This window comes from Hemicordylus capensis, chromosome 4, assembly GCF_027244095.1.
Source record: "Hemicordylus capensis ecotype Gifberg chromosome 4, rHemCap1.1.pri, whole genome shotgun sequence".
NCBI classification, from domain to species: Eukaryota; Metazoa; Chordata; class Lepidosauria; order Squamata; family Cordylidae; genus Hemicordylus; species Hemicordylus capensis.
This window is the reverse complement of record NC_069660.1, coordinates 7,195,660-7,220,624: the sequence shown is the minus strand read 5'-3', so window position 1 is coordinate 7,220,624 and position 24,965 is coordinate 7,195,660. Positions and strand designations below refer to the sequence as shown.

General features: G+C 46.2%; 1 protein-coding gene across 1 annotated transcript; it reads right to left on the bottom strand.

The window, feature by feature from the left end:
- Nucleotides 1-2,473: 2,473 nt before the first annotated feature.
- FNDC11 (fibronectin type III domain containing 11) lies at nt 2,474-8,480 on the bottom strand. The gene is made up of 2 exons (XM_053242553.1): nt 8,292-8,480; nt 2,474-3,492 (listed from the first exon to the last, which is right to left on the bottom strand). Exons 1-2 carry the CDS (start codon nt 8,414-8,416, stop codon nt 2,541-2,543), a joined length of 1,077 nt encoding a protein of 358 aa, XP_053098528.1. The 5' UTR covers nt 8,417-8,480; the 3' UTR covers nt 2,474-2,540.
- Between the last annotated feature and the right edge of the window lie 16,485 nt (nt 8,481-24,965).

Here is a 24,965-nt window from a genome sequence, read left to right as displayed (position 1 = left end):
AGGTCTGCTTTCCATGAGTAGCACAATGAAGTGGCAGAATCCTACTGTAGCAAAATCAGCAGTACAATTTCAGACTTTAGGTCAAGGGAGAAGCACAGTTAAGATGCTGCTCATTTTTAAAAATTCTTTTTTTTAAAGCTTGAAAATAGGCAACTAGTACAATAGGGAGAAAGATTCTAACTCAGCCTGTTCCTTGATGTGCTCTTTTCATTCCCCACAAGGGGGGGGGATTCCAAAATACCACCCCACCATCAGCAATCTGAAGTGAAACAGCCCCCTCTGTCATCTCATTCAGTTCCATGTGTAGACCAATGAGCAAACTCAACGAGAATAACCACTGACAGACAAAAGAATCGGCCTAAGAAGAACCTTGTGCTGCAAGCTCTAAATGGTACAATGTTGTTGCACAACTGCATGAACATTATGTTCCACTGCACACAATATGTCATCCGCTATCCCGTTTCTCATCATGGCCAACCAGGTGCTTCTGGGAAGCTGCAAGTACGGCTGGAAGACCATAGCTCTCTCCCACTGCTGCCTGCCCCCGCCCCTGCTGGTATTTAGTAGAATGCTGCTGTTCTTGAACCTGAAAGTTCTATATAGTTTCATGGAATCTAGCCACTGAGAGAACTTTCCTCTGAACTTTGTCTAATCTTAAAACCATCTCAGCTGGTGGCCATCCCATCTTCTGGCAGTGGGGGGTGGCTGTTTTACAAAACAGTGAATGTTTGTACAGCATACTTGACTATCTATGCCAGCCAAGACCATTCCTGGCAGATAACCAACTAAGGAAGCAGCATACACTGGGGAAGAGTCAATTTTCAGTTATTTCCCCTTCTCTCTGAAGCCTGTGGTGAGCCCCCCAAATATGCCCCATACATATTTTTGGAAGTCACAGCAAGGTTCAGAGAGAAGGGGCGATTGCTGAAAATTGCCCCACCTCCAGAATGTGTGCTGTGAGTTTGCTGACATGGTTCGTCTGGATGCAACCCCTGATTTTAAGAAACCCTAAGAACCAGAATGGATGGGTTCAAAGGACCCGGGCCTCCGATCTCCTGAGGGCCCCCCAGCTCCATCCATCCCTATTTTCTTCATTATCTCCCTCACTCCGAGGGGCTGCTGGAGAGAGGGGCCCCCTCTCCCCTAGCTATGCCCCTGGTGTATAGAAAGTCCTTCCTCTCTTCTTATCCCATAACACTAGAACCAGGGTTCATCCCATGAAACTGCCAGGAAATCTAGGACCAACAAACGGAAGTACTTTTTCACGCAACGCATAATCAATATGTGGAATTCTCTGCCATGAGATGTGGTGACAGCCAACAACCTGGATGGCTTTAAGAGGGGTTTGGATCACTTCATGGAGGAGAGGTCTATCATTGGCTACTAGTCGGAGGGCTACAGGCCACCTCCAGCCTCAGAGGCAGGATGCCTCTGAGTACCAGTTGCAGGGGAGTAACAGCAGGAGAGAGGAATGCCCTCACCTCTTGCCTGTGAGTTTCCCATAGGCATCTGGTGGGCCACTGTGTGAAACAGGATGCTGGACGAGATGGGCCTCCTTCGGCCTGATCCAGCAGGGCTGTTCTTATGAAAAGTCAGTCATGTCACATATGTCACAGTCATGTCACATATCTCAGGTGCTACTTGTTTGGGGCTGTCAAACACTTCAGGCACCTGACAGAACTCCAAGCAGAAATAACCACAGTAATCAAAAGCATGAGATGTGGCAAAGAGTGGTGCTGCTGTTTCACATAAGCCCACCTTCTGGATAGAAAGAGCTGCTCCAACCCATTAAATGATTGTGTGGACTGGCAATTAGTCTGCCTCCTGTTCACCGTCCAGATGCCATAGAAATGGCTCCCTCTATCCCGGGGGCACAACTTAAATGCCCTGGTGGTGTGTGTGGGCTGAGGTAAATTTTCGGCACATTAATGATTACATTAAAATTATTCATCTCAGTGAAATCAATTATTAGTTACGGGCAGTATGAGGAGGCTGCTAACAACCTTTCCTCCTCCCTGCTCCCGTGCGCTTTCAAATCTTGCAAAGGTTAATTTTGAAAGACGGCTGGCAGCCTTTTGCACCTCACCTCAGGTACCACAGTACTTTGGGCCACCCCTGTGGCCAGCCAGATCTGTCCCCTGGGCCGCCTTGTGTTGTACTGGCCTGCTCTAGCCTCTCCTTTTAAAAAGTGGTTTATACATTTGGGAAATCTGTCTTGAATGTAAAATGAGTTGTAAAATTTAATGCAGTTTTTCAACAAGCAATTTTGCCCACAGACACCTAGAGCTTTTATTGATGTTTTGTGTGAGATCCAAGGGGGCCTTCCCAGGTTGTCTCATAGGAAGCAATGCCAGCAGCTCCAATTTGACTGCAATTTGACTACTGACTTCAATTTGACTACTGACTGCAATGTTTCTATTGAAGTCTGTCAAACGTCCACGCAAGACACAAAAAAGCTCATGCTTTGATGCAAAACCTTTAAAAATAAGCTTTTAATTTGACTTATTTTACATTCCTTGTGAATTGCTAAGATGGGAAAGTCAGGGTTCGGACATGGAGCTCTCCATGCCGTCCTCAAGGTATGGTTTTGTCTTAAGTGTGATGGAGTCATACCACTGTTCATAGACAAGGGTGTAAGTCTCTGCTCTTTTGACCGTGAATCTATACAAATGGTCGGACAGCAGGTTGCGGATTTCGCATGTGTTGGAGGTGACGGGCATTATTCCACAGTGGACTCTCTCTTGGGGAGTCCTGGGCTCCAACAGCTTAAAACGCAGTTCATACTGCTCGAGCTGCGGCTGCTGGCTAGTGACAAACCACTTGAGACTCACCCAGTCCTCGTGTGCCACTGACTCCTTCCGATCAAACATAACTGGCATTTTTGTGCTAAGGACGAGCCTGATGTGTGGGACTTTGGTAACCCCAACATCTGATACCAGACGGTGCTTGACGTACAACCTTCCAGGTACCAGCATAGCAAGGAAGTTATCCATCTGCTCAGAGAGACTGGACAACCTTTTTTTGACAAGGTCCCACCTGGAGAGGAAAGTCATCATATCATAGGTCTCTAGGAAGTGGACCAGCTCCTCCCGACCTCTCTCTAGCTGTTCCAGCAGGTCAGACAGGAGCAGCAGCTGGATTTTGGTTTGGATTGTCCCCACTTTCTTCATCCTCTGGAACCTCCAGGGGTCTATCAGTTGGAACATGGTGGTAGGGAGCATCAGATGGTTCTGATCTCCCAGTGCCAAGTGCTTAGGCAGGATTTCAATGTAATAGGAGCATTTTTTCAGAAGCTCGATCCTCTTGTGATGGCGTTTGAGCAGATGGAGGCTCAAGTCGGAATGCAGGAATTCCAGCACAACATTTTTCCTTGCCATGTACATCTTCCAGGCTTCATTCTCCTGCTCCTCCTCACTGTACACCATGGTCTGGAGGTTGGTTCCTAACTTGTTCAAATAGACGTCAATAGTTCCAATGTTCATTATGCCTGGACTGGAAAGCAAAAATAACGAAAAAAAGACCCAAAGGAAAACCAGGTCAGTCACGAACTTTAGCCAAAGATGTGGCCACTTATTTCAGACTACTCTGTGAACTTAAGCCTCCCTTTGCCCTGAAGCTCCTGGTCTCTTTCTGCTCATTCTCTCTCCCAGTTTTCCTTCCTTCGTCTCAAACTCCTCCTCCTCCTCCTTTCATCCTTGTGAATCACTCCCTGCTTCAAGAGGCTCCCTACTTTCTTTAGCTGGCTGTTGTCTCTGTCCCCTATTGGCCCCTTTCCTAGCCCCTGCTCAGACTATGCAGGGGCCTTTTAACATAACCTGCGTGCCTCTAGCCCCCGAGCAGCATAGCCAATGTGACCCTTCAGTCCACAGGCAGTGTCTCTTGGGAAAAGTACAGCTCACCCAATGGCAAGTAGCAGCCCTTAGGAACTGAACAGCTCAGCCAGTGGGAGCCAGAGATCTTCTGGCTGTGTAAACTCTCTGTAACAGACGGACAGCTGAATCAGTCTCTCCCTGAGAGATTCCACCACTATTCCAAGATCTGTTAGTATATTTACAAATAGGATCCTTCCAGCCTCAATTATTTCTGCAGCTGTTACTGTAACAACATTTATCCCCAGTACTGTTTTATGCTGCCTCTAGAGTCTGTTATGTTTCGGGGCCATGGAGCTAAGTGAGAGTAAAAATAAATATTTTTTATTTATTATATCTGGTCCTTATATTATCTTGTTTTCAAATAACAGCTCACTCTGTTGCAAGATACTGAGGCAAACTCACAAACATGGCAGAGTGGGCAGACTAGACAGCAGAAGGTGAAAAGGGAAGAGAACCAAGAGAGCCTTAAATTATGAGTGGGGGGGATGGCGGGGGGAGGCTTAAATTCCATAAGCCCCTTCCTCAACTTCTCCCAATATTAGGGGAATCATGGTTCTATAATCTTCTAAAAGGAGTAGCTGAGGAGGCCAACACAACATTACAGGACAAAGGCAGGACAGAGGACTGAATTCTGTGTTTGGGCTGAACAGCTATGGATGGTGAAAAAGGTAAACTGTGTGGTCACTTGATGCCTCTCAAGGCTTCTCCATTTAATCACTTTAACTTTTTACACACTTCCACAGCCATGAAGTCTAGAAACATGGTGGTGCCTTAAAAATAATAATCAAAGGTGGTATTTGGAAACTGACGTATGCACTATGCACCATACAATAACCTGGCAATAAACTAGTGACCATGCTTTATAGAGGTTAAGCCATATATGTAGTGTTACAGGTGTAACACTACATTTATTACTAGCTACATTTATTACATTAATATTTAATTAATAAATAATATTTATTATTTAAATAAAATTATTTATTACATTTCCCAAGGCTGTGTGTATGTGTGAGTCATTATTTTTTAAATTAACGTTTTATTAAAGTTTCAGTGAGATTACACAAAAACCCCATAAATCCAACCTGGACCCTGCATCAAGATTGAAAAACGGAAAGGGAAAAGAACAAAACAAGCAAGCAAAACATCACCATCATTGAAGCCTGCCTGGATCAAATACAAGTCTCAGACAGCACAGTTCTTGATGAGAAATTACAAAATCTACCTAATAACCTGCCAGAATATAAGTAGGCTAATTAAACTAAAATCGAGTGATACACAAATTGAGTTCTGATAATATGAATAACAGCATTTATATAATGCTTAAAGTTCAAAGCAATTAACATACATTTGCAGGAATCCTTAAAACTACGCTGTGAGGTGTGGGGTCTCAAACCTGGGTCTCCGGATGTGTTACACACACACACACTCCCCTCCTATCCGGGCTGAGGTGAGATTTGAACGGAGGTCTTCCTAGTTCAAAGCTCACTCTCTTCACTACAGTGCACAAATGCTAAGAATCATGAAACTCATTTGGCATGAACAACTAATAAGAAACAAAGCAGGACCAAGGAGGAATCCATGCTGTATAAGTAATTAACAGCTACCAAAATCCAAGGGATCATAGAGTGGGGGTTTAAATTTCCACTAATATAATTTTAAAGCTTCTTTTCAATGGACTTGTACCCAGGTTCACATTTAAACTGAATGTTTGTACAACTGTGTGTACAAAAACATCTAAGTATGTATAGGCACCTGTACAACATGATGTCTGAATACAGCCAGGGTGTTCTGTGTTTGCCTTTCTCCACTGTCTAACTTTCTTCCAGAGTTAAGGGAGGAGGATCCTTACATTTGCTCACAACTCCTCCAGCTTGCAAGCCATTAAAACACCCAGATCTGCTTTAACCTGGAATCTGGTGACTAATAGATGGCCACTGAAGCTGGGAACACCTAACATCAGTTGACACAGTCATTTTACCACTTTTCTCAGCACGTGCCTCCTTGGGCTGTGCATCAGTTAATAGTGTGGTGCAGTGGTTGGGTGTACCAGGAGCAATCCCAGGTTCGACTCCCCACTCAGCTAGGAAACTCATTAGGTGGCCTTGGGCTCTCTCAGACAGGCATAAAGGTGAAACTCGGAAAATTAGAATATCGTGCAAAAGTCCATTAATTTCAGTAATGCAAATGAAAAGGTGAAACTGATATATGAGACAGACGCATTACATGCAAAGCGAGATAAGTCAAGCCTTAATTTGTTATAATTGTGATGATACCCTGGTGGCGCAGTGGTAAAACTGCCGCCCTGTAACCAGAAGGTTACAAGTTCAATCCTGACCAGGGGCTCAAGATTGACTCAGCCTTCCATCCTTCCGAGGTCGGTAAAATGAGTACCCAGAATGTTGGGGGCAATATGCTAAATCATTGTAAACCGCTTAGAGAGCTCCAGCTATAGAGCGGTATATAAATGTACAGTAAGTGCTATTGCTATTGCTATTGCTATGATCATGGCGTACAGCTCATGAAAACCCCAAATCCACAATCCCAGAAAATTAGAATATTACATGGAACCAAGAAGACAAGGATTGAAGAATAGAACAATATCGGACCTCTGAAAAGTATAAGCATGCATATGTATTCAGTACTTGGTTTGGGCCCCTTTTGCAGCAATTACTGCCTCAATGCGGCATGGCATGGATGCTATCAGCCTGTGGCACTGATGAGGTATTATGGAAGACCAGGATGCTTCATTAGCGGCCTTCAGCAATTCTGCATTGTTTGGTCTCATGTCTCTCATCCTTCTCTCGGCAATGCCCCATAGATTCTCTATGGGGTCAGGTCAGGCGAGTTTGCTGGCCAATCAAGCATAGTACACTGTATACTTTTCAGAGGTCCGATATTGTTATATTCTACAATCCTTGTCTTCTTGGTTCCATGTAATATTCTAATTTTCTGGGATTGTGGATTTGGGGTTTTCATGAGCTGTACGCCATGATCATCACAATTATAACAAATTAAGGCTTGACTTATCTTGCTTTGCATGTAATGCGTCTGTCTCATATATCAGTTTCACCTTTTAATTTGCATTACTGAAATTAATGGACTTTTGCACGATATTCTAATTTTCCGAGTTTCACCTGTAGCTAGCCTACCTCGTGGAAGGTATGTGTGGGGGGTGGGGGAGAAGCATGCATGCTCCCTGGCAATTAAATGGGAAGGGGCAGTCAATGTGTGTGAACCACCTCTCAGAAACCACCTCCCAGACCCCAATCAGTCCCCATCCCTTCGTCTAGGGCAGGGATTCCCAACCTTGGGTCACCAGATGCTGTTGGACTACAACTCCCACTATGCCCAGCCATTCAGCTATTGTGGCTTGGGTTAGTTTGTGATTACATTTTTATACTGCCCCATCCAAAAGGCTCTGGGCAGGGCGCAAGGACAAAACCAAACCCGCAGCTCGATCAATGAAAAGCAATCAATACAAAACCAAATAAAGAGTTTAAAACCAGTCACCAAAAACATTTTAAAACAATTTAAACCTTGTTTAATGGGTGCTGTAGTCCAACATCACCGGGAGACCCACGTTTGGGAACTCCTGGTCGAGGGGCTCCTGCTTTCTCCAGACCTGCAATACTTTGTGTGGCAGAGGCCACCCCAGTCTGTGCCTCCAAACTCTCCTGAGACTTTTCCTGGAGACCCTTCCTTTTTATCCCCCCCCCCTCGGGATTCAAGGGGAGATTTGCCTTCAGCTGAGCCCTCTGCTTCTGTGTGTGGGGGGGTCTGTGCGTGAATGGCAGAGGGGTCATTTCCTGAAAAAACCCAGGGGGGCATGAATTGGGTGAAAGTAAGTGTAAGTGTGTGTGTGTGTGTTTTCAAGGGAGAGTCCTCCTCCTCCTCTGAATATTTATATCTCGCTCTTCAACCAAAGTTCTCAAAGCGGTTAACATAGGAAAATAAAATAATACATAAATAAGACAGTCCCCTGTCTCCAAAGGGCTCACAATCTAAAAGAAACATAGGCTAGACACCAGCCACAGTCACTGGAGGGATGCTGTGCTGGGGATGGAGAGGGCCAGTTGCTCTCCCCTGCTAAACAGAAGAGACTCCCCCCTTTCAAAGGCGTCTCTTGACCTGCCCCCCCTCCATAATCCGAGCACCAGGGTGGGGGGGGCAGAGGGGTTGGCCTCCCTTTCTGCAAGGATTCTTGCAGAATAAAGCCACCCCTCCTCAACCCCCAGTCCTCAGCGGGACCCCTACTCAGTCTCTGGGGCACCCCAGAAAGCAAACGTCCCCCAGGATTAGGGAGGGGGAACTCCGCCCCCCCCCCCCCCAGTAGGCAGAAAGGAGGAGGTGGGGGTTCATTTCGCTGCCCCCTTCCTCCCCCGCGAGAAAGCAGGGTCCGCCCTCCCGGTCCCGGGCTACCTGTGGCTTAGCATGGTTGGTCCCGGGGCAGCCGCTCGCTCGCCACCCCCCTCTGCCTGGGCCAGGGCCGGCAGGGGCAGGCTCGGGGCAGCGGCCAGGCCTCGTCGGTCGCCATGGCAACCCATTGTTCCGCAAGGCCGCGTTCTGGAGCCTGGAGGCCTGGGCCCCAGGGGGCGGGGAGGGGGCGGAGCCAGAGGTCGGGGGCGTGGCAGAATAGGGGAGGGATCGGAGGACCCACCCAATGGGAGCTCGGAGTCTTGAGAACCCAGAAGGGTTAGTGGAAGGTTCTGGCGGGTGGCGGGAGCTTTTCCTCTTCGGAAGAAAGCCGTTTAAGAACCTAGGCACATTATACCCAGTATATGAGAATCCGCTTAAAAGCGGCGGCAGCAAGTCACAGTCAGGGGTGAAGGTTTAGCCTTGTTGATTTAGGGTCCCTGCATGCATTAAATCAACCCCCAGCATTGTAGTCGGTATCTAATCATGTGTCCTTCATGTGCATGGCCCTTTGCAAAGGGAGGGCTGAGAGGAGCTCCCTGCTGCCCCAGCTGACACGAGGGTGGCGGGGGGGGGGGGGCTATTTATTGGTCACACTTATTTCTCCCACTTTTCCTCCAAAGAGTGAGATTCCCCCCGCCACTTTTGTCCTGAGAAGAACCCCTGTGATGCTGGCCCTAAAGAACTAACTGACTGACTGACTGACTGACTTTCTTTCTTTCTTTCTTTCTTTCTTTCTTTCTTTCTTTCTTTCTTTCTTTCTTTCTCTCTCTCTCTCTCCCCCTCCCCCTCCCTCCCTCCCTCCCTCCTTTCCTTTCCTTTCCTTTCACAAAGTAGTTCTCAAAATGGTTTCCGTAGAAAATCATTATTCATTTAAAATATTTATATCCTGCCCCTCCTGGGCACTGCTGCTACATACAATCTATGATAAAAGAATACAAAGAGTGAAAGACAGGCAGTAAAGTACAATGAATCATCCTAAAACAAATAAAAAGAGAGCAGATGATACGTGACAAGCACAGCCAGTCTTTAGAAGCTTCTTTTAAAAGGAAGGTTTTCTTTTTAAAATGAAGCAAAGAGGAAGACTGACAAAGCTCTTCTGGGAGGGCTTTCCAAAGATGGGAATTAATAAATGACGATGACGATGATGAGTCCCCAAAGGCCTCACAAAGTACCAACAACAGCCACTGGAGGGATGCTGTGCTGAGGCTGAACAGGGCTAGTTGCTCCCCCCCCCTGCTAAATCTAAGCAGAAGAACTGCTTTAGAAAGTGCCTCTCTGCCCAGTTAGCAGGGATCTTTCTAAAAGCAGCTGCCTTGTGTCTCTCATGTCCTGAGAGAAATCGATGACTGGCCCCCGAACACCCAGTGAGCTTCATAGACAAGTAGGGCTTTGAATTTGGATCTCCCTCATCACTGATTTTATTTTTATTATCCTTAATATCCATATTAATATCCTTCTCTTCTTCCACAGAGTTCAGGGCAGTGTGTCTGAGGCTAATTCTTACCCTCACAACAAACTTGTGAGGTGGGGTTAAGACGATAGAGGCTATCTGGTGAGCTTCATGGCTGAGAAGAGTAACCACTATACCACACTGCTGGCTGGGATTAAAACAAGATTTAGGGAAGTTTAGAGTGAGCTCATAGGAAACAGAATTGAGGGCGTTAGTGGATAAATGCAATGGAGCAATTTTGGGGAGTTGAAGGGGTATGATGGGATGGGATGGCTGAAGATGAATAGCTGACAAGGAATGTGGATAAGGCTGCCAACTTTTTCCAGTCAGCAGTCCTGTTCTCTTTAACGTCTGCATATCAGGCAGAAATCCAGCAGGCCAGCCTTTCCTCGCCACCGCAATGCTTTGCTAAGGAAAGTGGCACTCGCTGAGTTTCTGCCAGCTGCAGCTGTCAACAACCCATTGGCCCTGCCAGACAAAAAGCTAGCTACCCAAGATATTGCTGAGGTGGAAAATGTGGTTTGGAGAAGAATTAGGAACGGAATGGAGGAAGAGTGTGATGAGAAGGGTTTGTGTTTTTGTGGTGGCTGATAACAATGTGAGAGAGAATTTGAGAGCAGAAAAGGTGGATCACTGGGGGAGGCAGGGAGAAATTACCATCTTCAGTGAGTGAAGGAGTAATGATGGGGTGCAAAAGGGGGCTGGGAAAATCTTAGGATGAAAAAGAGTGAAATGGAAACAGCTGAGGAAAAGCTAAGACATTGGGAGGGGTTTTTTTAAGTTTAGAAAAAAGTTGACTAGTGGGGGGCATTTTATAAGCTGGTTTCTGTTTGTGGCATGCTTTGTGTCACCTTAAGAGGTGTAGCGGAGAAATGCTTGACTAACAAGCAGAAGTTTGCCCGTTTGAATCCCTGCTGGTACTATAATGGGCACCGGCAATATAGGAAGATGCTGAAAGGCATCATCTTACACTGCACGGGAGGAGGCAATGGGAAACCCCTCCTCTATAAAACCAAAGACAACCACAGGGCTCTGGGTCGCCAGGAGTCAAAATCGACTTGATGGCACACTTTCCCTTTACCTTGTATGCCACACCCCCAAGTTGCTTGGCCAAGCTCCTTTATATTCACAGGCATGTCCCTATTTCATCTGTGAAATGTTGGAGGGCATGCTTTTGTCAACAGAAGAGAATGGAAGCAGGGGGGCAGGGGATGTATGCATACATCTTGCTGTTGTGTGCTGCGATCCCTAAATTGTGGCTTCCTCTGCTGGATTCAGGGGATTCCATGCTGCACCACCTGAATGTGAACGGCTGTTAGCTAGTGCGCATGCAAAAATCACCTTTTAAACCCAGGCCTCGTCTTACAGCTGTACACTTCTGTGCACACTTTTCTTTCCACAAGAGGGCAGCAAAGTTGTTTTCTTCCCCTTCTGAATTGGGCAATTGGCTCCCAACTGCTTAAAAACTTCATGGTGCTTCTAGGGACTGGGAACCAACTTCAGCCTTAATGTTTTTTGTAGCTTCAGGCCGGTTGAAAATGGAAGCAATGACTGGAACAAAACAAAAAGGAAAGCAGTGGTGAGCTGACAAATTAGAATTTGAAATATGAAATCCCTTACCCCTACCTCAAAGTTCATTTCTGTCCCATAAAACGAGAGTACTTAGTTGATATGATTCATGGAGATTCATGGAGGATTTATTAATGACTATTAGCTATGAAAGCTATATGGAACCTCCATATTCAGACACTATGCCTCTGAAGAGCAGGTGCTGGCATGTGGAAAGGCGGTTGCTTTTAATGCCTTGTTTGTGGGCTTCCTAGAAGCATCTTGTGGCTATGTCTGGATGGAATCAGGATGCAGAAGGATGCCCCAATGGATTCTAGGTCTGACAAGGTAGGGCAAGAGTTCTCAACCTTCCCCAGATGTTGTTGGATTACAGCTCCCATCACTCCCCCTTTGAATGCTACTTAAAACAAAACAAAACAGAAAATCATTTTGTTACCAGAATTTAATATCTTCTCCTGTATTGCCCTCCTCCCCGCTACACACACACAGAGAGAGAGAGAGAGAGAGAGAGAGAGAGAGAGAGAGTACGGTCAATTCAGAGACGTCACTGACACCCACATGATGACTGCAAAGCACTTCATATGGTAGTGCTTCACGTGGGCGTCCACACCATTTTATGCAGCTTACAGCCTGCTGCTTCGGCCTAATTGCAAGGAGAGTCTCCATGCCAACACTGCCAGGAATGTGGTGGGGACATGGAGCCCTTCTGTAGGCTGCCCTCATAGTGCGAAGGTGGATTACATCCCCTAATCAAACTGCACAAGAATCTTCAGCTGTTTTCTACAAGACTGGTCGCAGACCTACAGCAAATAGCCAGCCCAGTGCACTATCCTTGGAATAAAAGCTCACAAGCATGGGGAGTGTTTTAGAACATAACAACATAAGAGCAGCCCTGCTGGATCAGGCCCAAGGAAGCCCATCTAGTCCAGCATCCTGTTTCACACAGTGGCCCACCAGATGCCACCAGATGCCAGTGGATGAGGGTATGCCCTCTCTCCTGCTGTTGTTCCCCTGAAACTGATATTTTAGTGCACTAGCCTTGTGGTAGCTGCTACTGCAGGAATTTATTTATTTATTTATTTACATAGGAACATAGGAAACTGCCATATACTGAGTCAGACCATTGGTCTATCTAGTTCAGTATTGTCTTCACAGACTGGCAGTGGCTTCTCTGAGGTTGCAGGCAGGAATCTCTCTCAGCCCTATTTTGGAGAAGTCAGGGAGGGAACTTGAAACCTTCTGCTCTTCCCAGAGCGGCTTCATCCCCCGAGGGGAATATCTTACAGTGCTCACACATCAAGTCTCCCATTCATATGCAACCAGGGCAGACCCTGCTTAGCTATGGGGACAAGTCATGCTTGGTACCACAAGACCAGCTCTCCTCTCTAAGACTGGTCACATGTATTTATTTATTTATTTATTTATTTAGATTGATTTTGCTTCTATCTCCCGTTCTTCCTCCAAGGAGCCCAGAGAGGTGTTTATCCTCACAACAACCCTGTGAAGTAGGTTAGGCTGAGAGACACGTGACTGGCCCAGCGTCACCCAGTCAGTTTCGCAGATGAACGGGGATTTGAACTCGGGTCTTCCCAGTCCTAGCCCAACACCCTGCACCACACTGGCTCTCAATGGATAATGTCAGCTTTTAACCCCATTGAGACACAACATTGTCTTCGGGGGGGGGGAGGCTTCTTGTGGGTTTTTTTAGCCCGCTCTTTCCATTGATGCTCCGACTCCAAGTTACTCACTCATCCTGAATAACTACACAAGGGTAGCTGTGTGTGCCTTTATTTTAAAGAGTCTGGTTGCCCTTTTTAAGATCTACTGATGCGATTGTATTGAAACGGCATCAGTTTCTGTTGATGAATGGATAGGTTTGGCACTTCGATCTATTAGATGGTCTTGTGCTTTGATGTGATTCTGCTAGGATGTTTAAAAGCTGATGAGAAGTACGTGTTTTCTGCTGGGTTGTGTCTGTGTGCCAGTGCTGGTCTGCCCACACTGGCTGACTCACTGCACATTGCATGCGCGTTGCAATCGAATGTTTGCGCACTTGTGTAAGAGTGCTATTGTGTATACACAAGAATTCCACAAACTCACTTATGCAATTGACGGCTATAGTTTCCAGGATGTTGATTGTGCAAGCGCATTCACACAATTCTTGCATTTAGTACAGCAGCTTTTTTTGCAATGGGCACATCATGTTATACAGCATGTCAACCACTGTCTCTCTTGAGACTTGGGTCACCCAGATTAACGTTTTCCAAAATTAAAGCGATTCAGGGGACTTGGGCGCTGTTCTCGTGATCCCTCTTTGCTCCCGCCCCCACTGCATGGTTTCTATTACACACCAGTTGCTCTGCATGCCTTCTCCAGGCCCACTCGCTTTACCCTTTTGCTCCAAAATGGGAGAGACTCTCTTTTCTGTTTCTGAGCCATCCACCCTCACGTATCCCCCCTGCCCCCCCCATGCCTGTTAGTCAGTTTAAAAGCTCTCACGCGATGCCCTTCACCTCCAACCCACAGGTTTTGGCACAATGCACTTAGTATGGCTTGATCTCCACCCGCCTCTATCTCTGTAGCAAATGAAATATTGAGCACGCTCTCTGTGTTTGTTAGATTATAGTGTTTCTGAATACTACATCAGCAGTCTCCTGTGACAACTTGTGGGGGATGAGACAGGGAGATTAAACACACATTTGGTGAGGCACAGGGAGAAAGCTGCTGTAGTGTGGGAACGCAAAGGCTGAGCTTTGAATCAGGGAGCCCTTGATTTAAATTTAACTTCTGCCATGAATTCACTCGGGGGCTCTGGGTCCCCATTTGGAATGTATTATTTATTTATTTATTTAGATTTATATGTCGCTCTACTCTGATAGGACTCAGGGCGGCTTACAAACCGTAACATATACAGCAACACAATTCTACAAAATACATCTTACATAATGTCCTAACCCCAACCCCATACAGTACTCATTCCACATGACATAGTAACCATGGATTACAAGATCACTCTACTACCAGCTATCTCAGCGATGGAACGCCTGACGGAACATTTCAGTCTTACATGCCTTACGAAAGGCCAACCGATCATGGAGAGCTCTGATATTATCCGGGAGACCGTTCCAGCTTGCTGGGGCCACCACTGAGAAGGCCCTGGCTCTTGTTGATTGCAGTTTAATATCTCAAGGGCCCGGGATCACCAAGGTATTACTTGTGGCTGATCTCAGGACCCGGTGAGGGACATATCGAACAAGGTGGTCCTGGAGGTATGGAGAGCCCATACCATGCAGGGCTTTAAATCTAGTACTGAGAATACAGCAGACCCTGGAATATTGTGGGTTTAGCTGCTGCCGTTTGACCTTTTGTTTGTTTGTTTGTTTATTCGATTTATATACCGCCCTTCCAAAAATGGCTCAGGGTGGTTTACATCAAAATAAAAACAATTAAAATCAATTAACCATTAAAATCAAAACTATAAAAACAGCATAAAACCAATTAACAGTTAAAACATTTAAACAGTTAAAAACGCTGGAGAACCAGGCTGAACATTTACAACAGTTTAAAAACCCTGGAAGGCCAGGCCAAACAGATAGGTTTTAAGGGCTCTCCTGAAGGACAGTAACGATCTTGAATTATGGATTTCTGCCGGAAGTGCATTCCACAGTCCAGGAATGGCTACAGAGAAGGCCCGCTTCTCAATCACCACCGGACGAACCGGTGGTAACTGGAGATGGACCTCCTCAGATGACCTCAATGTGCGGTGGGGATCATGCAGAAGGAGGCGCTCTCTAAAATAACTCGGACCGAAACCGTTCGGGGCTTTAATGGTAATAACCAGCACTTTGTATTTTGCCCGGAAACATATCGGCGGTCAGAGTAACTGTTTCAAAACATAATATGGTCTCTCTCGGTTGCCCCAGAGACCAACCTGGCTGCCGCATTTTGAACTAACTGAAGTTTCTGAACTACGTACAAAGGCAGCCCCATGTAGAGCGCATTGCAATAGTCAAGCCTGGAGGTTACCAGCTGATGCACTACTGTTTTGAGGCCATCCTCTTCAAGGAATGGACGCAGCTGTCGAATCAGCCAAAGCTGATAGAAAGAGCTGGTCTTGTGGTTGCCAGCATGACTTGTCCCCTTAGCTAAGCAGGGTCCACTCTGGTTGCATATGAATGGGAGACGAGAAGTGTGAGCACTGTCAGATATTCCCCTCAGGGGATGGAGCCCAATAACATCTGGGGACCCAATGTTGAGAATCCCTGATCTAGACGACACAATGCCATCTTGAAACCTGTGGTTTCCATGGTGAAACCCAAAGCAGATCAAAAGTTTGGGGTTTAAAATCGACCTGTGGTTCGGTGATGAAACTGTGAGTTCACCCATACAGATGACCACAGCCTTGAACCTTTGGCACATTTGCCTCCGGTTTGCCGTTATGTCCGAAGATGGCCATAGTCTCACGTTTTCATTTTCTCACCTGAGAGACAGACTTCCGTCTTCTTCCTCCTCCCACTCCTGATGTAGTAGCAGCTAGGCATGTATTGCCAGTACGATTCTAATTCGGGGTAGCTCTGCAAAGCACCCCACTATTCGAAGTCTCAGCAGCACTGCATTGAGGGCTCATGGTCAGTGAACAGTGAACTTTTCACCTTGCCTAAGCGGAAAAGGCAGTTTGGCATTCACAAGTGGTCACTTACATGAGCAAGTGTGGGGCAACGTGCCTCAGGTCAAACTAGCAATCTCACTGAATAGGACACCCCCACCTTTTTCTCAAACAGAGATATAGCAATGTGCATATGCAGACCTCTTCCAAAGGTAAACCAGTTAGGGAGGAATTTCCTCACCTAGTCAGACAACAATTTGAAACACTAGGAGAGGAAAGCTGGTCTTGTGGTAGCAAGCATGACTTGTCCTTCACTTAGTTAAGCAGAGTCTGCCCTGGTTGCATATGAATGGGAGACTAGAATGTGAGCACTATAAGATATTCCCCTCAGGGGATGGAGCCGCTCTGGGAAGAGCAGAAGGTTCCAAGTTCCCTCCCTGGCAGCATCTCCAAGATAGGGCTGAGAGAGAATCCTGCCAGAAACCTTGGAGAAGCTGCTGCCAGTCTGTGAAGACAATACTGAGCTATATAGGCCAATGGTCTGACTCAGTATATGGCAGCTTCCTATGTTCCTATGAGTAGCAAAGATACGGTACATTTCCCATCTCGTTATGAATAAGACATTTTCTGGGGAGGACTCAGTGGAGAAGTGGCCCATAGAAACCAGCAAGTTGAGATCTTATGCAAGTGAAGACATCCCAGTCTTGAGATATGCAAATGAGCTCAGCTCCATTCACTAAAAGCAGCACATCTGCATAGCTTTATCTTTGCTTTTTGTGGAGCAAAATTCACTCATAGTGACTCAGTCCAGCTAGCAGTGGATGTCTTTCTTTTGCACAAACATCCTTGCCCTACAGGGAAGGAGTGTTGGGGTTTGTGATTATTTAGCAAAGCAGCAAGGAAGCCACCACTCCAGTTACAGAGTGCAGAGTTTAGTTGTTGCAGCTATTTAAGTAACACGCATGGAGATCACTGTAGAGGCTAAACGAAATTGATTTATTGGTGAAGTATATTTGGGATAGAAAAGACCTATCCTATCTATCAGCTACATAATGAATAGGTAGGGAGAGAGCGAGATGTTTCCATCTTCTCTCTAGGAGGAAAGGGAATGACCCACTACAGGAAGTACCTGAGGAGTCAAAACAGGGGCCATAGAGCAGAGTCGAGCAGGCACAGGTAAAGGAGACCCTTACTAGCTACCTCTACACCCAATGCCTCTAGTGGTCATTAGGATAGTTGGTGCAAAAGGTCGATGCACCGGAACTCCATTTCCAACAAGGAGAAGCCCCCTTGATTGATTCCATTCAAGCCTCGGCATGATTTTCAGTATATCTGCCCTAACCCCACCACATGTTTTCAGAGTCATCACAACACAGAGAGAGTCTTCACATCATGTAGGGGAGACTCCTTGGATTATACTATCCGTCAGTCCCTCAGACACGCAAGTTGCAGTCTGTTGCTGCTTGTTTCTTTCTTGCTGTCCCCTGCCTGTCTACTGGTGAAGAGGCCAACCAACGTGTAACGAATGCACCAACAACCCAGGGAAGGAAAGATAAGGTGTAACTAACATCTTGCCCTTCTAAGCCTCCTTACTGCTTTTTTCTCTTTGCCTCCCTCTCTGCTTCACTGGCACTCTTTAATACAAGCCTTCAGCCAGGCTCTGGTTGAGAACCTTAGCCAAACTGATAGAGTCTCCATTAGGACTTCAGCTAAATTGTTTCCAGCAAGACTCTTAGAATATTACCTAAGTTTGATTGCATTTGCCTAACCTGATTTTTGCCTTCTGTAGCCTATTTTATCCTTAATAAATCTTTAAACTATATTTCTGCCTCCTCATCTTTTCCAACACACCAAGACTTGCTTAAATTAATACTGGAACCAAACTGCTCCCCAAGCCAAGCTAATTTCCCCACTTGAAGCCAAAAACATAGTTGGGGTGTTTAGCTAGCATTCCGGGGCAGTTCTGGCAACACTACCCATCTGATGTATTTCCTAAATAAACCAGCTTACTTAGAAGTTTAACTCCATGTCTCTGGACAATCTTAATTAGCAGTGCTCTTCACCCTTGTGCCATTCTGCTGCAGGTGAGGCAGATAAATAATCTAACTCTCCTGAACTCCAACATGACCTAGCCTATGGATTTAGATATCTTTACAAGAAATAAGGCTGGAAACTCAAGTCAAGTTCCTGATTTGGGAGGTTCTGGCAGATGCATTAATAACATTCAGAGGCTTATTCTGCACACAAAGCAACCAAACTTCAGCAGCATTGCACCAGCAATCCATTTGGCCCAGCCAGAAGAAGGCTATGAATCTCTAGGCTATGAATCCGTAGGAATTAATGCAAATATAAATGGGTATGAAAACATCAAGCTCTGTGCTTCCCTTTATCAGCGAGATCTGCTTGTCAGGGAGCTGCTAGCCATTGCCCAGGGTATTCATCACCCTGACCTTTTGCAATCAAAATTAAGTGTGTGTCATCGTTCCTGTCTTCAGGATCAAAATATAAAGGAGCCAATTGATTTCCCACCCTCCTTTCCTGCTTGCTCTGATCTGACACTTAATAAAACATTATACTTCCATATGCCAGGAGTAAGCAAAACGCTTGCGTCTCACCCATCAGACTGGCCCAGACAGCTGCGATTCATCTTCATAGGCAATCAATAGCTTAGGGCTGAAGAATCAGCCAAACCCAAATTAAAAGTCTCTTGCCATCTCTGCCCTCGTAGTTCATGTCAATCGAGTTTATGGGATAGCAGCACAGGATGCTAAATAAAACATCAGAAGGAAAAACTAATGGGTGGAGTTATTTAAAAGCATTCTTATTCTCTCTCCATCTTTGGGGCCATGTTATGGTTGAGGGTTCTTCGGGTCAGGGCTGCCCTTCCTCCTGATGCTGGGAGAGCCGCAGGGAGGGAAGAAGCACATTAGAGACTATTTCACACATGCACGCTGATGCGACCTCAAGGAACAGCTTGCAAGGGAGAAGAGGCCCTTGGAGGTACAGCCTCGCAGAAAGAACTTCCATGAGGTTGCCTCCAATGCCGGCATAGAGCCGGTTCATGCATGGAGCTGCCATCAAATCCAGTGGTTGCAAGCACACATGTCACCCGGTTCTTAAAACTGTACTTCCAGATGGGAAGGAGAATGTGCAGTGTGGGAACATCACAGAATCACAGAACGTTAGATGTGGAAGGGACCTTGGAGGTCTTCTATTCCACCCCCTGCTCAGTGCAGGGATCTGAGATGGCTGCCCAGTCTCTGCTTGCAAATCTCCAGTGAAGGAGAGCCACCCACCCCTGCACGAGGAGGCAGACTCTTCCACTGTCCAACAGCTTACAGTTAGCCCCTGCTACCTGAGAACTTTGATTGAAGATCGGTATATAAATATTAGCAGCAGCAGCAGCAAGAATATTCTTCCTAATCTCTAGCCTAAATCTGTTTTGTTGTATGCATTGCATACATTGCCTCAATGCATTGGTTCCAACCCTTCCCTCAGGATCAATAGAAGCCAGTTCCTAAGTTCTAGATGACAGACCTTCAGATATTTGAAGATGGCTATATATCTTCCCTAAACCTTCTCTTCTCCAGTAGAGTCCTGCTGGAAGGTCTGTATAGTCCAGCATCCTCTTTGCCACAGTGACCAAACAGATGTCTCTGGGAAGCTTACAAGCAAGACTGGAAGGCAATCACCCCCTTGCTGCTGCCCAACTCCAACAACTGGTATTTTGTGGCATACTGCCTCTGAACATGGAGGTTCCATCTAGCCATCTGCCCAATAGCCAGTAATAGACAGCTCCTCTTCCATGAATTTGTCTAATCCCCTTTTAGAGTCACAGAAGCAAGGGGCCATCCCCACAACATGCAGTAGCCAGTTATCTAATTAACTGAGCACGGCACGGAATAGAACTTGCTTGTATCTGTTGCAAATTTACTGCCCATGAATTTCATTGGGTGACTGAGTTGCAGCATTAAGAGAGAAGAATGATAATTTTTCCTTATCTACCTTCTCCACTCTGTGCATCATGTCACTAGCTTTATCATGCCTGCCTATTTAGTCATAAGAAAATAAGAAAAGCCCTGCTGGATCAGGCCCAAGGAGGCCCATCTAGTCCAGCATCCTGTTTCACACAGTGGCCCACCAGATGCCCCTGGGAAGCCCACAGGCAGGAGTTGAGGGCATGCCCTCCCTCCTGCTGTTACTCCCCTGCAACTGGTACTCAGAGGCATCCTGCCTCTGAGGCTGGAGGTGGCCTATAGCCCTCCAACTAGTAGCCGTTGATAGACCTCTCCTCTATGAAGTTATCCAAACCCCTCTTAAAGCCATCTAGGTTGTTGGCTGTCACCACATCTTGTGGCAGAGAATTCCACATGTTGATTATGTGTAGTGTGAAAAAGAACTTCCGTTTGTTGGTCCTAGATTTCATGGCAATCAATTTCATGGGATGACCCCTGGTTCTACAATGACCCCTGGTTTGACAATGTCCTTTTTTAGATGTGATGACCAGAATTGTACACAGTACTCCAGGTGTGGCTGCACTATAGTTTTGTATAAGGGCACTGTAATATTAGCAGTTTTATTTTCAGTCCCCTTCCTAATGATCCCTAGTATGGAGCTGGCCTTTTTCACAGCTGACGCACATTGAGTCGACACTTTCAACGAGCTGTCCACCACGACTCCAAGATCCCTCTCCTGGTCAGTCACTGACAGCTCAGATCCCATCAGCATATACTTGAAGTTTTGGTTTTTCATCCCAATGTGCATCACTTTACACTTGCCAGCATTGAACCGCATTTACCACTTTGTCGCCCACTCACCCATTTGGAGAGATACTTTTGGAGCTCCTCTCAATCTGTTTTTGATTTCACTACCCAAAAGAGTTTGGTGTCATCTGCAAATTTAGCCACCTTGCTGCTTACCCCTGCTTCTAGATCATTTATGAATCAATTAAAAAGCACCGGTCCCAGTACAGATCCCTGGGGGACCCCACTTCCCTCCATTGTGAAAACTCTTCTTTTATCCCTATCCTCTGTTTCCTGTCTTTTTCAACCAGTTAGCAATCCACACATGTACTTGTCCCCTTATCCCATGACAGCTAAGTTTCCTCAGAAGTCTTTGATTAGGAACTTTGTGAAAAGCTTTTTGGAAGTATACTATGTCAACTGGAAGATATACTATGTCAGCTGGATCACCTTGATCCACATACTTGTTGACACTCTCAAAGAACTCCAAAAGGTTGGTGAGGCAAGATTTACCTTTGCGGAAGCCATGCTGGCTCACTCCCAGCAGGGCCTGTTCTTCTATGTGCTTTACAATTTTATCCTTGAGGATGCTTTCCATCAGTTTGCCTGGAACGGGCGTTAAGCCAACCGGCCTGTAATTTCCCGGATCACCCCGGATCCCTTTTTGAAAATTGGAGTTACATTTGCTACTTTCCAGTCTGGTACAGAGCCTGATTTCAGGGTTAGGTTATATATTTTAGCAAGGAGGCTGGCAATTTCACATTTGAGTTCTTTGAGGACTCTTGGATGGATGTTATCTGGCCCTGGCGATTAGCTAGTTTTTAGTTTTTCCAGTTTAAAACATCTTCTTTTGTCATTTTTATCTGACTCAGTTCTTTAGCCTCCATTCCCAAAAAGCCTGGTTCAGGAACAGGTATATGCTCAATATCCTCTGCTGTGAAGATGGACGCAAAGAACTCACTTAGTTTCTCTGAAACCTCCATATCCTCCTTAATAATCCCTTTCACTCTTTCATTGTCTAATGGTCCAACCGACTCCCTGGCAGGTTTCCTGCTTCTGATGTATTTAAAGAAGTTTTTGTTATTCCCCTCGATGCTTTTAGCTAAATGTTCCTCAAACTCTCTTTTTGCCTCCCTTATTGTCTCCTTGCATTTCCTTTGCCAGAGTTTGTGTTCCTTTCTGTTCTCTTCATTTGGATAGGCCTTCCAATTTTGGAAGGAAGTCTTCATCCCTTTTATGGCTTCCTTGACGGTACCTGTTATCAATGCTGGCATCCTCCTGGACTTAGTGGTACCTTTCCTCCTTTTGGGTATACAATCTAACTGGGCTTCTAGTCTTCCCCCCCCCTCTCTAAACCAGGGATTCTCAGCTTTGGTCCCCCAAATGTTGTTGGACTGAAACTCCCAACATCCCCAGCCATAAAGGCCACCGGCTATTAAGGAACGTAGGAAGCTGACATATACTGAGTCAGACCGTTGGTCTATCTAGCTCAGTATTGTCTACACAGACTGGCAGTGGCTTCTCCAAGGTTGCAGGCAGGAGTATCTCTCAGCTCTATCTGGAGATGCCAGCGACCTTCTGCACGCAAGCATGCAGGTGCTCTTCCCAGATCCAAATGCAAACCAGGGGGGATCCTGCTTAGCAAAGGGAACAATTCCTGCTTGTGACCACGAGCTCAGCTCTCCTGGTCTTGGTTTAAACTGCACTTCTAAGGGAAAAAGGGGAGTGCAGAGTGTGACATATTTGCAGGACCCATCTGGTCAAGAATCGGGTTAATGAATAATCTAGAATAACCTGGGGTGACTGTTAAGCACCTGAAGAAGCCTCTTTCTTGGAGAGCTCAAACACACCTGTGAATCTGATGAGTTTCAGCCTCCTACCTTAGGCCTGGAATGGAGCTCCAGTTTCCTGATTTACGGTGAGTCCTGTAATGCCGTTTTTGCTCTCACCAGCCAAGCTGACACTTTAATTTACAACTGCAAACACACCTTTGTATCAACAGCATAAATTCACCCAGAATGTTCTGCTCCCAGAAAGTGGGGCTGGTGGGAGCGTCTGCAAGGCCCAGATAGCCTTCGATGCAGCGAGGGGCAGGGCAGTGCAGCCTGGTCAAGAGGAACAAACGTTGCAGGGCAGACCAAGAGAAGCAGTGTGGGTTGAAACAGACCTCAAAAAGCATGGCATGCTTTCTGGACAGTCTACAGGACTGCTTTGCAGGAGACATTTTGTACCCCTGTTCTCTCTCTGCAGTTTAAAAATCCTTAAGATAAAAAAATTTCCAAACTTCAGACCACCAAGATCTAATACTTGGAAGTGCTTTGATTTCTAAGAACAATTACTTTTCTTCTTGGCTGTGTTAATAACATATTAGTTACACAAGTTCTCTTGGGCTGTTATTTTCAAATCCTTGTCAAAAGGATTTTCTTTTCTCTAACGTGGTGATTCTCTTGATTGAGCAGGGGAGAGGAACTGTCCCTATCCACCCCCAGCACAGGATCTCCTGTGACTGCTGCTGGTGTCTATCTTCTGTTTCTTTTTAGATTGTGAGCCCTTTAGGGACAGGGAGCCATCTTCTTTATTTATTATTTCTCTGTGTAAACAACCCTGAGCCATTTTTGGAGGAGCGGTATAGATATCAAATAAATAAAATAAAATAAAATAAAAGTGTTTTCTGTTACAATTACGTGAGTAGATAGGAATCTTTTTTGGTTGGCTACTCACCTTAAGTGGCTCAGCGGGGAAATGTTCGACTAACAAGCAGAAGGTTGGCAGTTCAAATCCCTGCTGGAACTATATCAGGCAGCAGCGATAGAGGAAGATGCTGAAAGGCATCATCATCTCATACGGCGCGGGAGGAGGCAATGGCAAACCCCTCCTGTGTTCTACCAAAACAAAACTACAAGGCTCTGTGGGCTCCAGGAGTCGAAATCGACTTGATGGCACAACTTTACCTTTAGTCACCTCTGGGGATCTGTTACCAATGCAGTGCTACCCCCCTCTTCTCATTCTGAGGAGCAGCAGAAGAATCATTAGCTTGCCAACTCCTCAGCTGGAGGAGCTATAGCTCAGTGGTAGCACATCTTCAGCTTTACATGCAGGAGGTCTCAGGTTCAGTTCCTGGCACTGTCACATATGACTATGATGACGACGACTACACTACTACACCACTTTTCAACAAACATTCTCAAAGCAGTTTACATAGAAAAATAAATAATAAATAAATAAGATGGTTCTTTGTCCCCAAAGGGCTCGCAATCTAAAAAGAAACACATGGTAGACACCAGCAATGGCCACTGGAAGGATGCTGCTCTGGGGTCGGATAGGGCCAGTTGCTCTCCGCCTGTTAAACACAAGAGAACCAGCACTTCCAAAGGTGCCTCTTTGCTCAGTTAGATGGGGCAGAGAGAAACCCCTGTCCGAAACCCTCAGACAGATGTTCTCAACCATGTCGTTGGACTACAGTGCCTATCATCCCCAGCCACAATGGCCTTGGCTACTGTGGCTGAGGATGATGGGAGTTGTAGTCCAAGAACAACTGGTGGGCGCCATTTGAGAAGCCCTGCTGCAGAGAGCTGCCACCTGCTCATTTGTAGAGATTGTGTTGAGCTAGATCTGCAGCAGGGCTATGACTCAGGGCCAGGCCTCCCCACTTGCTCTGATGATCCCCCCCACCCCGAGAGGACGATGCCTCAGCCGCACTACGTGGCTCTGAGCAGCCCGATGAACTGCTGGTGATCAACAGCCAAAGTCTGAGGCTGAGGTGGGGGAAACGTGTTTACATAAAGCTCCTGCTTCTCTGCCAGGGGAGTGAAGTTTTAATTGTCTCGTTGGTTATCAGCTTCCAAACTTCTCTTCGTAGATGCTTCATTCTCAGCGCAGAGGCTGAGTGGAGAGCTGGACCATCAATCCCGGATGGGGAAAAGTCTCTGCCAAGGAAGGGCTTGATCAGCCTACTCCTCACTTGATGAGTCAGGGTCAGCTGGACAAGATGTTCTGCAAAGGCTGGTACCCGGGTGGCCCTTTTCGCTTCTCAGCTTCTTCGGCTGAAACCAAGTGTCTGTGTTCCCTTGCACTGGTTCCAAAGGCAGGGATTCCCAAGCGTGGCTCTCCAGATGATACTGCTGAACTACAACTCCCATCATCCACAGCAACAATGGTTGGGAACCCCGGTCGAAAGATCGCATTTACATGAATCTGCAGTGTCTTCATGCTACAGTTTGTTTCTTGCTTCTCTTGGTCTCCTGTTCCTGTCTCTTGATAGCTGCAATTCCGGTTTTCTGTGTTCATTGTTTGGGTGTACTGAATTTGCA

Coding starts and splice junctions, on each gene's coding strand:
- FNDC11 (XM_053242553.1), bottom strand. CDS start 8,416: ATGGGTTGCCATGGCGACCGACGAGGCCTGGCCGCTGCCCCGAGCCTG. Junction 3,493..8,291: donor CCAACCATGCTAAGCCACAG/GTAGCCCGGGAC, acceptor TTTGCTTTCCAG/TCCAGGCATAATGAACATTG.